The sequence below is a fragment of the Acipenser ruthenus genome, chromosome 13 (genome assembly GCF_902713425.1).
Source record: "Acipenser ruthenus chromosome 13, fAciRut3.2 maternal haplotype, whole genome shotgun sequence".
NCBI classification, from domain to species: Eukaryota; Metazoa; Chordata; class Actinopteri; order Acipenseriformes; family Acipenseridae; genus Acipenser; species Acipenser ruthenus.
In genome coordinates this window covers 24,848,760-24,862,958 of record NC_081201.1, presented here as the reverse complement: position 1 = coordinate 24,862,958, position 14,199 = coordinate 24,848,760, and the positions used below count along the sequence as shown (strand labels likewise).

Sequence of the window (14,199 nt, the reverse complement as noted above, 5' to 3'; positions counted from 1 at the left end):
CAGACCGGAGCGCCAGCTCCTGTTCGTCCACTCCTCAGAGGCGGTAAGGGACAGCATGTCCTCCTGTTGCCAATCTGCAGTTGTAGCCCCCAGGGGCCCTAAGGGGACAGGCGATGCCAAACGTTCACGCAGGAATTCTGCGAGCACTGTTCCTTGGTGGGAAACAGCTGCCCAGAGCTTTTCCATCAGCTCTGTCCGCCGATCACTTAGAACTGCGCTTTACCAGTGCCTCCTTGGCGTGCTCTGGCCCCAGGCAGGAAGAACATCTGCCGTGCTTGTCCTCAACAGGCAGACTGGCCGTGCATGTGTCGCAGGGATAAAACCCAGGCATGAAGCAAGAAGCAAGCAATGCAGTGCATAGTATACAGATGTATAGGTGCTGCCTCAATCTGCTTACAGACCGCAACCAAGTCAAGACCCGAACAAGACCACGTTCGTACTGGACCGGGGGCATAAGCACCAGTCGGTAGCAGGTCAGAACCTGGGCGGTACTGGGCCGGCACCAGGTAGAGTCGGTGACTTTAGCACAGGGTTGGTACGGTTCGGGGTCAGAACCGGGAAGGTACCGGGTTGAAACCAGTTTGGTGACTAACACCGGGTCGGTATGGGCATGGTACCGGGTCGGCACCAGTGTGGTAACCTCGGTTCCGGTATGGTACCATGTCGGGAACGGATTGGGTCGGTTACCTCGTTACTGTACGGTACAGGTCAATTGGTTTGCAGTTACCACAATATACAGCTGGTACAATGTACACCTGTACAAGCCACTGGCAAAACGACTCAGTCAGTACTCACACAAGACTGAGGGAAGCCTGTTTGTTAGAATGAACTAACAGTCCTCGTAATGGTGACGCAAAAGCTGTCACCAAAATGCCATCAAGATGCTGTGGGAGAGACTGCAAGCAATCACAACCGAAGCAAGTATCTCGGTCCTACCCAGCAGCTGTCACAACATGTGTGCTGTAGCACCATGTTGCTGACAGGCCTGCGTTTAGTCTCTGTGGAAACACAAAAACAGAAACAGAAAAAAGTTATTTTTTTCTCAACAAAATATAGTAATAACAATTACTAAAAATATACAACCGTCTTGTAATTTTAACCAAAGCCAAAACGAGAATAAAATAACTCCAGCCGGAGCTATTGCAGCCTGGGAGGAAGAGCACAAAGACAGCTGACTTATGTTGCTTGATCCCTGGGAAGGAGCGACTCAAGTCGCTGGCTTCACACGAGGCACAAGGCCGCAGTTGGACGTAACAAACAACAGGCTGTAGTGCACAAATATGCGTAATATCACATATCATTTGTATAAAACACAAGAAATGTGAAATATATAGCAGAAAAAAGTAACAAGTACTTATCTGAAACAGCTTTCCTGGCTCGTTGAGCAGCTTTGATATATCTTATTCAGGTTTCGGGTCTTTAAGAGGTAAACACCCATACGGTAATGGTTACATTTTGTACTTGAAAGGGAAGTGAAACTGTTATCAGAAGTAGGAGGAGGCGGCACGGTTATCCACCTCCTGATCTAAATCAATTGTTAAACCTGAAACAGCTATAAATCAGTTTAAAAAAAACCCCACTTTTTTTGCCTTTTAAGCAGATCTGTTGAGATCATCACTGAACGCTACTTAACCCCCTATTATTAAACCCGCCTTGAGGCCCTATTGGGTTAGTCAGGTATGAGTATACTTCAAGAAAGGATACTGGGCCAAAAGGGCACTCTCGATCGCTTCTGTGCAATCATGCCGAAAGACTTCAATCAATAGACAAAAACAGAATGGAAACAAGACCCCACACCGCATTTATTGGTTAATATTACTGCACTTTTAAAACAAAACAAAAATAAATATGTAGCATTGGATTTAGATTCATACAAATTTGATTCCTAGATTTACCATTGATCAATTTAACAACAGAAGTAAACTTTTATTTGTATGACTTGGATGCATGTGCTCTTTCTTCTTTTGGGGCTCTTTCCGTGAAACATTCTTTCTTCCCAACACCCGCCCATCAATGAGAACTCTTGGCAGTTGCTAGGTTACAGTAAAATCATAATGATCTTCATCAAAATAAACTAAGTTACATTTACTTACATAAAATACGCCAGGATCCAGGATATCAGGTATGATATTTATCTTCTTAGTTCCGTCACCGCTAGCATACCACTCTTCCATGCTTCACTTGCTTACATCACTTATTAGATAACTATCATACCCAGTAGACCTTCTATTAATGTCAATGGCCATCTGACATCACTTATTCAGGTTTCGGGTCTTTAAGAGGTAAATACCCATACGGTAATGGTTACATTTTGTACTTGAAAGGGAACCACCAGCAGTAAAGTGAACGCACATTTAAACATTTTCAGCTAAATCAAATAAATACATAAATAAATGAAAACATTACCTAACACTTGGGTTAGTAAACAGTACTTTATTTCCCATTTGCTACACATGCTTCCAGTAATACACAAATAAGGTGGAACAAAAATGTGCTTCTGTGGTGGAGTACAGAGCATTCGGAAAGCACATGGCTAATTTGAATACAACACAATATTCAGCTCATACTAGCACTCTGATACTTCCATACTGCAGAATGACACTGAGCATCTGATATTATGGTAATGAACAGGTCATGTAGTGTTATTCTGAGTTTTTATTTTATTTAAAAGCAGTTCTTGAGTACAATCTTTGTTTTTGTGATTTAGAAGTTAATATTTTGCACTGTTTGAGCAGCCAGAACCTCACACAAACTGCATGAGACAACATACCATAGTAAGAGACACTCAATACAATATATCAACTTATATTATAGCTTTCACGTCCCTTTCTTTTATTAGTTACTATATTATCAACATCTAGTATCTATAAAAGTGAACATTTTAATAATATATATAAAAAAAAATGTCAACGTCTGATTCAAAATAATTTCAGCTGTTGACTTTCCAAGTTCTATAAGATCAACTTCATAGGCTCTTAAGTCAAGCTGCATAACTGTAGATGGCAGAGAAGCTATTTTTATTAGTCATAGAATTAGAACCCTGTGAACATCTGGTGAGGTTCTAACACTGCTTCGCCACCTTCCTGTGTCTAAACACACACTTTCTTATGGGTCATTATTTGCATCAAGACCTGTCATAACATGGAAGGCAGACCAATGACAAGAGAGTGTTGAAGTTAATTCCATTAGTTTAGTTCAGCAGCAGCAGCCAGGACTTTTATATATTTAAATATACTGTAGACAAACCAGTATGGATTTCTATTATGTGTTTGATACAAAAAGAGGTGGAACACTTCCTTTTGAAAGGAAAAACCTTTTGTATATCAGATGACAGCTCTTGTATTTAAGAGAAGTTTGAGCACACCATCATTCTAAAGTGAGTAAATCCCACAAATCCATTTATCAATTACAGTAGGAAGCTACCTGCCATTTGTGAGTTATTTGTACACCCTGAGTGCTAATGGAAATGTCACTGTTCTGACCATTAATCCCGAAATGTCATAGACAAAAAGCTGGAGGAGGGCGATGAGATGCATAAATCACAGCTAAAAGAGTGATGTCTGGAATGGATCTCTGACAGACCTTGTGAATGAAATCCTGACAACAAAGCAAGCTCCAGCTTACTGCTGTTTTAATTTATAATGCATGTTTCGGGGACCTCTCCCACAATAAAGAGGGGACAAAGGATTCCACTTCCACCAAAGGACAGTGGAAATGTAATGCTTAGTCACATGTAAGGCTCATAGCAGATTCCAGACCCAATGCTTAATAAAAGGGTGTCTGTGGTGTGCATTGCTATTTACATTACAGCAATGAATTACCTAATCAAATAAAATATGTCAAACCTTAGTGTTCTGATGTGTATCATGTTACAGTAACCAAAAATGTACCCTGAGGCCATAGACTTGCCCTTTGGAGGTACTGTATTTGTAAATCAAACCCTCTATTTGCATAGATGTTGAGCCAAAAACATTTATACTAATAATATTGTCTGTTACTGGATGCAAAGCTAATCTACAATAACAAGACACACCTAAACCATTGTTCAGAGTTCGTCTGCTTATTTTTCATAAAAACAAACAAAAAGAGACTGAGACAATCTCAAAGTTTTAACAAAACAATGCTACACTCTTGAAACCTATACCACACGATTACTCTCGTCTATATATTAAAAGGAATTTAAACAATCGGAAAATGAATGTAATTATTATTCTTTGTTATATGTAAACTACAGAGACGGAGTAATCATGTGGTATAGTTTTCAAGACGGTTTGCATTAGTGCCCTGTCCAGGCAATTTAATTGTAGTGTGAAATTGTAAATTGCTTTAACTAAATCTCTCCAAACTAAATTTCTCTGTGCCACAACACGTAAGGCAAAACTATACTGTACTGGGGCTATTACACGTGGCAATTTATTTGAAGGAAATAAGAAGGTAAGAGTCCCACTATCATGGTAAAAAGGGTGGGATTAACGCAAATGAATTATTATTGAGAGCTGATCAACCGGAACGTTCATGAATTACAGCAGAAGCAAGGAGTAAAGTTTGGAGGATTGACAATAAAACACCTCCAGTCTTAACTGGTGTGGATTTTTTTTTATTACTTTTTTTTTTTTTTTACAGGCCTTTTTTCTTCAGAACAAAACAAAACCTTAAACTGAACACCTTCATGCCTGATAAATGGTGCTTGCCAAGTGTCAAACTTGGGCTTTAAGATTGTAGTTTGCAAGGTTCGGTTTCACTCCATAAGTCTGACTTCTGTAAGAGGCTAAGAGAGTTCAAGGCCATTAGACTTAATATACAGATTAACAAGTCACAACTGCAACTTGAATGGTGTATCCGATTGTGCTTTTTCACTTTAGATGTGTAGCAATTTTATATCTTTGAAAGCTATAATTACATCGTCTGGTGGAAACCCACTAATAGCTAACAAGGTATTTCAAATTATACACCCTGCTATAATAAATCATAGCCTTTTTCAGACTAGCAGGTCAGATCTAATTCTTTGAACTATGCTATGCTGTTAAACCTTAATGTGCAATGTTCTATTAAAATGCTTACATTTATGAGAAGCTTTAATTTGTTGTGTTTAGAAATCAAAGGGTTTTTTTTTTCTTATTATCACAGCATCTTTACATTTCTAATTAGGTGCGAAACCCTCCAGGTACACAACCTGTCTTTTCAGGCATTGCTAATATTTATATAAAGCCACACAATACAATACAGTATAACTGGGGCACAATGTAAGGGGAATGGCATCGTGAACGAATGATTTGTAAACATGAAGAATTAGATAATGGAAGTGTGTGATCTGTATCACTGATACAGCCAGAGGGCAACAAGACTTTAATATGGCCGCCATTTAGGTCAGAGATCAAGGCCAATGTCACCAACACATTTAGCACGCAGTGTTTATATTGCCCTCATTCTGATCCCCTCAAGAAACGTCCATACCAAGTTTCATCAGAAATACATAAGCGGTTCTCTAGCTTGTGTGACATACTCACTTGCATAATATACGCCTCCACTCTATCCCTGTCAACAGGGATAATAAGTCAGAAGTTGCACTGTAAATGTCTCAACTAAATCAAATAAATACATAAACATTGTCTGATCAGTCTAAGCCAAATGCACACTGTCAGTTTTTACTGAAGTTACAGTAACACTGAAATCAAATTTAATTTACAGTACAATGAAAAGTATTTTATGTTTAAAAGTACTGTTGTAAATACAGTTATAAGTGAACTTTTAAAAAGTATACATTACAAATGCACTGGACTTGAAATTTGCATGTCCCATTCTGATCACAGGGATTTTTAAACCATAAAAGCAAGGCGTCCTTAACATCAGGGTATTGGAATCGTTGACGACTTGCACTCACAAGTTGTTGTTCAATAGCCTATATTATTGTATCCTGGTTTTCCAGAATGGTTGACAAAGTGTGTGTGGGAATGTTAAAATCTGCAGCAACATCTTTCTTTTTCTTGTACGGTGGTGCATTACCACGGTTTCAACACATCCACTTTTGTCTGCAATGATAATGCAAGTTTTTTTGCACTGCTTCATGGAAATGGCATTAATGGGTGAGCACTATGGCAACTCAGACTGTATCTATGGCAACTTGAAATGCATCACAGGATCAATTGTCCCAAACCAGCACTATAATACAGTACAGAGGCACTAATCAGGACACAAGTTAAAACATTTCCCAATATCCTTTACCCTCAGCTGTTGGAACTAGGGTAATTCGTTTAATTAAAATTTTTCTTCGCACAAACAGGACATTCGTGTTAACTGAATTTGTTTTATAAGTAGTAATTTACAATAAGCAACTGCTAAATTTGTCTGGGACCATGTAGAAAATTCATAGTATCAGGACATTTGTTTAATCCGAGTTTGTTTTAATGAGAATTGACTGTATTAATATATGACTCAACAACTAATTATGCAACATTTGTGTATATGCTGTCTCTTGACTGATTAATCCCCAGTTTAGTACCTTGACATTGGACTGCAATACTAATGTCTAAGGAACTGAGCAGTACTTTTTGTGCAACCCTGTTGATAATGTTTAAATACTGGTTGTCATACAGTTTCACAGGTGACCCTCTTTTTGATTCATACATTACTAGTACTGTACATCCAGCTGATAAAAATCACATTTCTTTATGTTTAAGTGCTTTTAGTAAGGTGTGCACCCAACACAAAAGCCAAAATAGACTTAACACTATGAATGTGATGTCACAATGTAAAGCTTTTCCACCACCGATAACAGATTCAACAGCATATGGCATGAAAGTGAACTGTCAGCCCAAATTAATGAGGTTGAAATCCATGGCTGAATTCCCTTAGGCTTAGCAAATCCTACTTACATTCACACTGCATGACATCCAGGTTGAACTGCTGGATAGCCCCCATGCTTATCTGTTTCAACTCGCTGTCAAGCAGCATCTGCGTCAAGGATGTAGACAGGTGCTTACAGGCCGACATGCACGCTGTTTGAGCTACTTTCCCCTAAAGGAAGATAAGAATATATATATAAATATATATATATCAGCTGATGTTCATTTTGTGTAACAAGCAGGGTTAACAGAGAACAGTGGATAGCTTAGGTAAAATCTACCTATTGGGCTCCTTGAATGGGTATCAGCTTTCCACATTACTGCATATCTTCTAACAATCTTCTATATCCAAGTCACATCCACAACATGACCACACAAGCAGATTTACACAAAGCTGACAGTTCTTAGTTAACTTTAAAGAAGAAAAAACAAACAAGGCTTCCTGCTATACAACAACATAAAAAGAGCATGCACAAATATTTTCCCAAAAGGGAATACAGTTGGATATCTGGCTATAATAAATGTATATATTTGTGTGACTGTTTTTCCTATTTCCAAAAGAAAAGTGATTTAATGGCAGATAAGTAGCAGTCTGTGCTAGATTAGCTTATCATACACTATTTTTATGTATGTACAGGCCCCTCCATATATCAAAACATCAAATTCTGAGACTCTCAGTAGCTAATGCTAAATCATTTTCTTTAGTTTCAGTTTCATCACAGTTGGATAAGCAGTTCTGTAAGTATGATGTATGTATGGTCCCCCCCCACTCCATATTGCTGGGCTTACAAGTCCCCTGCAATGGAGAACAGCCAAGAAAATTGTTTTTTGAGCAACTAAATCATTTTTAAAAACTTGGATAATGTGGTTTTATTTACAGTAATTCTAGCACATCACCACTTAAGAAACTTGATTAGCTTAACAGCATCACTTACTGTGATCTAGACTGAGTATATGCTGTTTTAAGACAATATAGAGTAGATAAAATTGTAAACATAATGATTTATTTAAAAGTTAAGTTTTATTGATGAAAAAAAATAATAATAAAATGTACCAATACATGACATACCAGACATTCTGCATACTGGTTCTCGCTATTAAACATTTTTTATGAATGACAAATTTCTGTGACTGGGGGGTTGGTTTAATTTACACACATGAAAATGGCTTTCTAGTCCTTAAATAAAGGTATTGTGCCATCTTAATCAAGGCATTGTTTATTCGATTACCTAATATTTACAAATACAAAAAAGATGTTTGTACAATTGATCAAGTTAACAGCATAATTTATATGCAATATATGATTATACTTTGTAAAAATGTTATGGTCATGATTACCAGAACTTAATACCAAGTCCAAAAATATGTACATTTTACATATTTAAATGTAATTGGTTGAAGTTAAAAAGCTGCTACTGTTCTCATATTTGATTGTAATATCACAGTCCAAACACAGCTCTGGGAACTCAGCAGAGTCTTATACCTAGATGAGATTTCAGTATCTATACTGAAGACCCAGGAAAGAAAAGTGGTGGCAAAACCAAAATTGACAGGAATAGATGAACTGCTGAATAGGAATGCAAGAAACAATGGAAAACCAGCATGCCTAAGAGTCACCCAATCTCAATGGTAATTACATTGGGAGACATGCAGCTCTACTCCCCAAGCAGGACAATATCAATATGAAAGGGGAAAGGAAGTAAGAAAGAAAGAAACAGGCCACAGTTCATTTAATTACAGTGTAATAGGTCTGAGATACTTAATGGAAATGTCATTTTAATTTAATGGAACAAGATTTGCATTTTTAGTGTAATGTACTGCTCCATCAAATCAGCTCCATGCCCTATGCATTCTGCCACTGTAATGTAATAACAGTATAAAGCTGATTAATAGGTTGTCAAGCAAAATTCTAACCTTCAATTTGTTTAAATGCAGACGTATACAGATTCTGATCAAAATACAAGTTGGATTTTCGTTTCACCTCTTGAAATAATGTCTGGGTTGGGGCTAATTCTGGCATGCAGGTATAGTACGGAAGCAAAACAAGATGACAGATCATGTACTAGGCAATAAATGACACTCGAAATGTGAAGTCTAGAGGTTGTTTGGCTTAAAAGTGCACAGTAATTGCTCAGTTATGTTTCACCATATACTGATCTACAGGCTTATTGTGTTAATAAACAGATACAGACTGAAGAGTAGGTGCAGCAGTAGAATAATAACCTGAAACATGATGATTTCACAAAACAAATGTAGACTTCATGGCATTGTAACTTAGCGTAGCCAGCTGGATGCGTTAAATGCTTTTCCTTATCTGAGAACACACTTTTTTAAAATTTTTATTACAGATCTAAATTAGTGTAATTTATTATGCAACCTAAACAAAAATACCAATCTTTTACACCCAACACAATAAACACACATATCCAACATAAAGCAGTTTCTGAAATGCACTTCATACAACTCTAACATAAAAAACATGGCTACACAATACCAGATATTAGGTTGCACAGATCATTCAGTTTTGTGTTGTGTAGTTCAGGAATGAACTTGATGCTTGGAGAAGCTAATATAATCTGCAGAGACCCTTTTGGTTGCATGGTTTATATAGTCAAAAGATCTATGCTATCAAAGTTACCAATGGAAATCCATGGATTAAAACTGACATATATATGACAACTAAACGTTTGTCAAATGCACAGAAAAAAAAAAAAAAAAAAAACTATTCCCGAGTAAAGACATGTCCACATAATTCTTAATGGCTCTTCTACAAAACAACTGTTTATCTAGCTGTGGAACCCTGTGTGTGTAACAATAACACGCCAATTTCAATAGCGCTGACAAATGTAGTATGGTACGTTTGACTTGTACAACAGACATGGGAAAAGAAAAAAAAATGCACACTATTTATTGAACCAAGTAAAATTTTACCAATTATAACAAATCAATGGGAGAAATAAACGTGAATGCTTTTAGAGATTTATTTATTTGAATTGTATATACTTAAGTAAGAGTAAGGCGGAAAGGTTTTATAATAATTGTAAATACACAGTTGTTCTAAATTAGAAAACCATTGGCTCTCTATTGTCGTTTTAACAATCACAGGTCTCTTGAGGACACAACAAAAGACTAACTTACTAATGGAAATACAAAACACCTTTACAGTACATTTCTTTGGATTGTCTTGGCTTTCATTTGATACACTACTTGGGGCTAACGTTCAGTTATACACAGAGTCCAAGTAAAGAAATAGGACAGAAGTGACCTCTCCATACACAAAACCACCTGCTAACAGGCTTCTGCTCTTTATCCTTGATACCAGAGTAAGTGAAAAGAAGAAACCCCTTAGTAAACAACTTATATTTCAAAAGAGGATGTGCTGACATACAAAATCCTTTCTAGGAGTGCCCAAAAGCTTTTTCAGTTTAAGAACAATTGCAACAAAGATACATTTAGCTCCCAGGAAATTCCTAAAGGGTCAACCATATGCATCCTTTCAGTTCAGTTTTTTTTTAAGCTGCTTTCTTAATCCACACTAGTTGCTTGAAAAGGAGCTTTCATCATTCAGGGGAATGTCAGTCAATATGATTTATGGACTGCATTCAACAAAGTCAAAGCTTACAGAATGAGAAATATGACTACAATCTGCTAATTTGTTTTGCATTGATCCACTTAAAAGAGTCAAAGACCTGCTGTCAGGCTGAGACCGGCAACACAATTAACCTGCCAGTGACAGATCCATCCATCCTCCCTACCAGGCTGTGCCAATCAAAGACAGCATGATGTGACATTTGGTGGGATCACTAAGATAAGCCGTTCTCTGACTAACCTATATGGACTTTTGATTGACATACTTTCAATCCAGCTTGTGGAGATGAGTAGCCCTTTACCCACTAGTGCCTTACAGCCAGCTGTGAATTAAGACTTTTCCTGCCAATCACGTGAACAATGAACTACAGTAACACCAACACCCCACCCCCAGCTACAAGCAGGAGGGAAAATCCACTCCAGGTTACAACTAACTACCAATACAAAACCTAGACCTTGTGAAACCTTTTATTTATTGATTTATTTTTGTGCTGAAGTTCTCAACATCACACCAAACCCAAGATTGTCCTAATACATAGAAGGATTTTTATATTGATGATTTATAAAATGTAACATATAAAAACTGAAAAGTTCAAGCCCTACATACGATACATTTTCATGGAATGGCCGGCAAGTTAACAGCAGTAGCTCAGGGCTACAAAGCCATACAAAAACTATTTTTGCCGAAAAAATTGACTTCCCCAGCCATTTATTAATTAAAATTGAAGTGACTAGTGCAAAATAAAAAGTGGGGAGACAAAATAAGTTCTTATGACCCATTCGTTTTGAATAAACTCTTCAGCGTCTAATCAAGGTTTTAATCCTACGGAACATGTCTTAACTTAGGCTATCAGATTCCTTTGACTTCTAAGTTTATGAAAGTTGTAGCCCAATTGTGAGATTTAATGGCTGTAGTTAACAGCTTATCCTTTAAACCATTTCAAAGTAAGTTTTCCAGTATCTGTCTTGTTATAAATAAAACCCCAGTCCACTGCAATTTCAAAGAGAAAAAGGGGTTTCACTGAAATATAAAAGTAGTCTGAAAACAATTCAAAGCTTTGCTAAATCAGAGATTTCTTCAACTAAATCCTCAACAGAAAGACCATGCAAATAGTTTGGGATTTCTAACACTATACACTGAAACAGTTAATTTCACTTAGCATTTCAAAAGCATACAATGCTAATAAAAAAACAAGTCCCATTCTTAGTCAGACACCGTAATGCAAGCCAGAGGCACTTAAATTAAATAATTTCTTCTGACACCACCACCTTCAATACAAGGACAGTAATTATTAAAACTCTAGCTGCATAGAATCCATGAATTAAAATGATTCACACACTCATCTCTTTAACAGTTCTTGGTGCACTGTATCTCGCCTGTATTAAAGATGGCCTGCTGCATGTTGAATATGATTAGCCAAAGTGAACTACTGGTCGAACAAATCTGCTGACCTGTAACTGTGAAAAACCCTGCTGAATCCTTAGTGTGTCACTGCACCACTGACCCACTCTCTGTTTGAGCCTGGAATAGACAATAAGCCTGTAGGCAGTTCATAGTATTGAAAGGTGCATGTTTTGTTTGTGTATGTATTTTTTTTTTTTTTGTAATAGTTACTTACCGACATTGCTGCATGGTCATTGTTGTTATTCTGAGTAGAACCCAAGCAAGGAAATCAAAAATCAAATGTAAACAGGGAAAGAAAGGACGGCAATAATAAATGGAAAGAAAGAAATTTAAGAACCAAAGACAGATTTTAAGTGCAAGTAAGCCTACATACTACTACCATGAACAATAATTTTAAACAGACAGGGGCTCATTTATCAAGGTTCTTTACTCTCTTTTGTGAAAGGAAACCACTGTAAATGTTACAAAACTAGTTGTATTAGACTTTGTATTTTCCCTTCCATTCACAACAAACGGTACAAATTGAACGTTATCAAGACAAAGACCTTGAGAAACCTGTCTCCTTTTAGCCTAACTGTTAAGTATCAGGAAAATCCATTCTGTGGATAAGAACAGGAAGTATTTATTATGATAAGCAACAGCGGTCCAATTTTAAACATAAATATTTTCAAGATTAGGAGGTAGCTAACACTGCTCAATACTTTAAGACTTTCTTTCCTCTGCTTATCTAAGGAGTTAAATCTGATAACAGGATCAGAAGTGTAGTGTAATGTAGCCTAAATAGAATAATTGTCTTTTTCCTCTATTGGGATTCTTTTAACTGGATTAAATGCCACCTATGTAGTTAATTGAAACACTCTGCTGGCTAGATAGCTGTGGATACCTTCCATTAGAATTAGAAATGGCTCACAGGGAAAACTACTACTACTACTACTACTACTATTCTTTTGCTCACTTTTTAATGGCAAACAAACATTTAAAATTAGGAACAAGTAAAACAAAGATCAAGAAATGTTTAAAAGTAAAAGAAGGTCAAGAAAGCAATTAAAACGCAACAAAAGCAAAACAGGTTCATATTTTATAGATGACAGTAAAAACGTTATATACTCACAGGCAAGTGCGTGAAAACTTGAAATGTGCTTCTAAGGAAATTTATGAGATCCATTAGATATCCACTTGCTCTTCCATCAGACTCTGACATGGTCCACTCATAGTCAGCTAGCTGAATAAACTCATCAATCTTTTGGTTCAATTTAGTATATATCTCTCCTTCTGCAGCATGCCTGGCATCCTAAATATAATGGGTATTTATTCACCAGTGCAATGTTCTGCATCATAGCAGGTTAAATGCATATTTCATCAAGAAGAAATCAAGATTAGTTGACCTGCCATCAAGTAACAGGACGATTTATAATATCTTAATGGCAACCACAAACTCCGATCACAGAACTATTACTTATTACTCCAGCCTTTATATATATATATATATATATATATATATATATATATATATATATATATATATATATATATATATATATATATAAAAATAATCATTGTGATATGTATATTCATTGTACACGATTATACTGTACACTGTTTGTAGCTGATCACTATTAAGTCATAATAGGGAAACCATATGAAAAGGTTCTATGTCATTTTTGCAAAATTGGTTAAACTGTCATGCACCTCATAAGTTACTTGATGAGGAGCATTTTTAAACATCCTTCAATTATTTGAGCTTTTCAAAAAGAAAAATACTGTGGTTTTCACCTAAAACCTAAATATAGCTACCTTTGATGCCACACTCCTTATACAGAATGCCATACTTTTTGTGTGTGGCTGTATGGTCTGGGTGAGCAGGGCAATTTGCTACATAACTTTAGGTGAACATAAGAAAGCTTATTTTCTACAAATGTAAGAACATGTCCAAAGGTGGAAACCAAGTCAAGGTAAGTGCTGCAGATCATACTTGAATACCCCAGTACAAGGCTACTGAATATTAATCTTCCTGCTACAAGATTTCACACACAAATTGAGAATATTGTTGCCCTTCAGTTAGGAGTATGGTACTACTATATAAAATATTAATAATAATAACAACAACAGACCAGAGAAATGTTCGCTTGCAATTGTTCATATTACGTGCAATCTGACAAGCAATGCCCACGGTTGCACCCAGGAATGTTTCTTAAAGACTTTGGATGATTGTTCCTTGCATACCTTGAATGTGGAAAGCCCATAAAGTCTTGTAGTGTGGATGGTTTCTGGGGAAACGTTTGTGATGTTTGTTATGAAGTCTTCCAGGTATTTACAGGCTTGCTCCAGGTGTGTCGTGTTTATGATGATCTGTACAAGCTACAA

The 14,199-nt window shown here is 36.7% G+C and overlaps 1 protein-coding gene across 3 annotated transcripts in view; it reads right to left on the bottom strand.

Moving 5' to 3' along the window:
• Positions 1-14,199, bottom strand: part of LOC117418195 (exocyst complex component 6) — a 96,717-nt gene that overhangs the window by 22,615 nt on the left and 59,903 nt on the right. For 2 of the 3 annotated variants that reach the window (XM_059035800.1, XM_059035801.1), the window contains exons 17-20: positions 14,059-14,193; positions 12,947-13,126; positions 12,050-12,079; positions 6,873-7,014 (exon numbers count right to left, since the gene is read on the bottom strand). In XM_059035800.1, coding sequence (XP_058891783.1) covers positions 6,873-7,014; positions 12,050-12,079; positions 12,947-13,126; positions 14,059-14,193 — 487 coding nt within the window. The remainder of the gene's footprint in view (positions 1-6,872; positions 7,015-12,049; positions 12,080-12,946; positions 13,127-14,058; positions 14,194-14,199) is intronic. The other variant, XM_034030929.3, reaches the window with a different exon arrangement.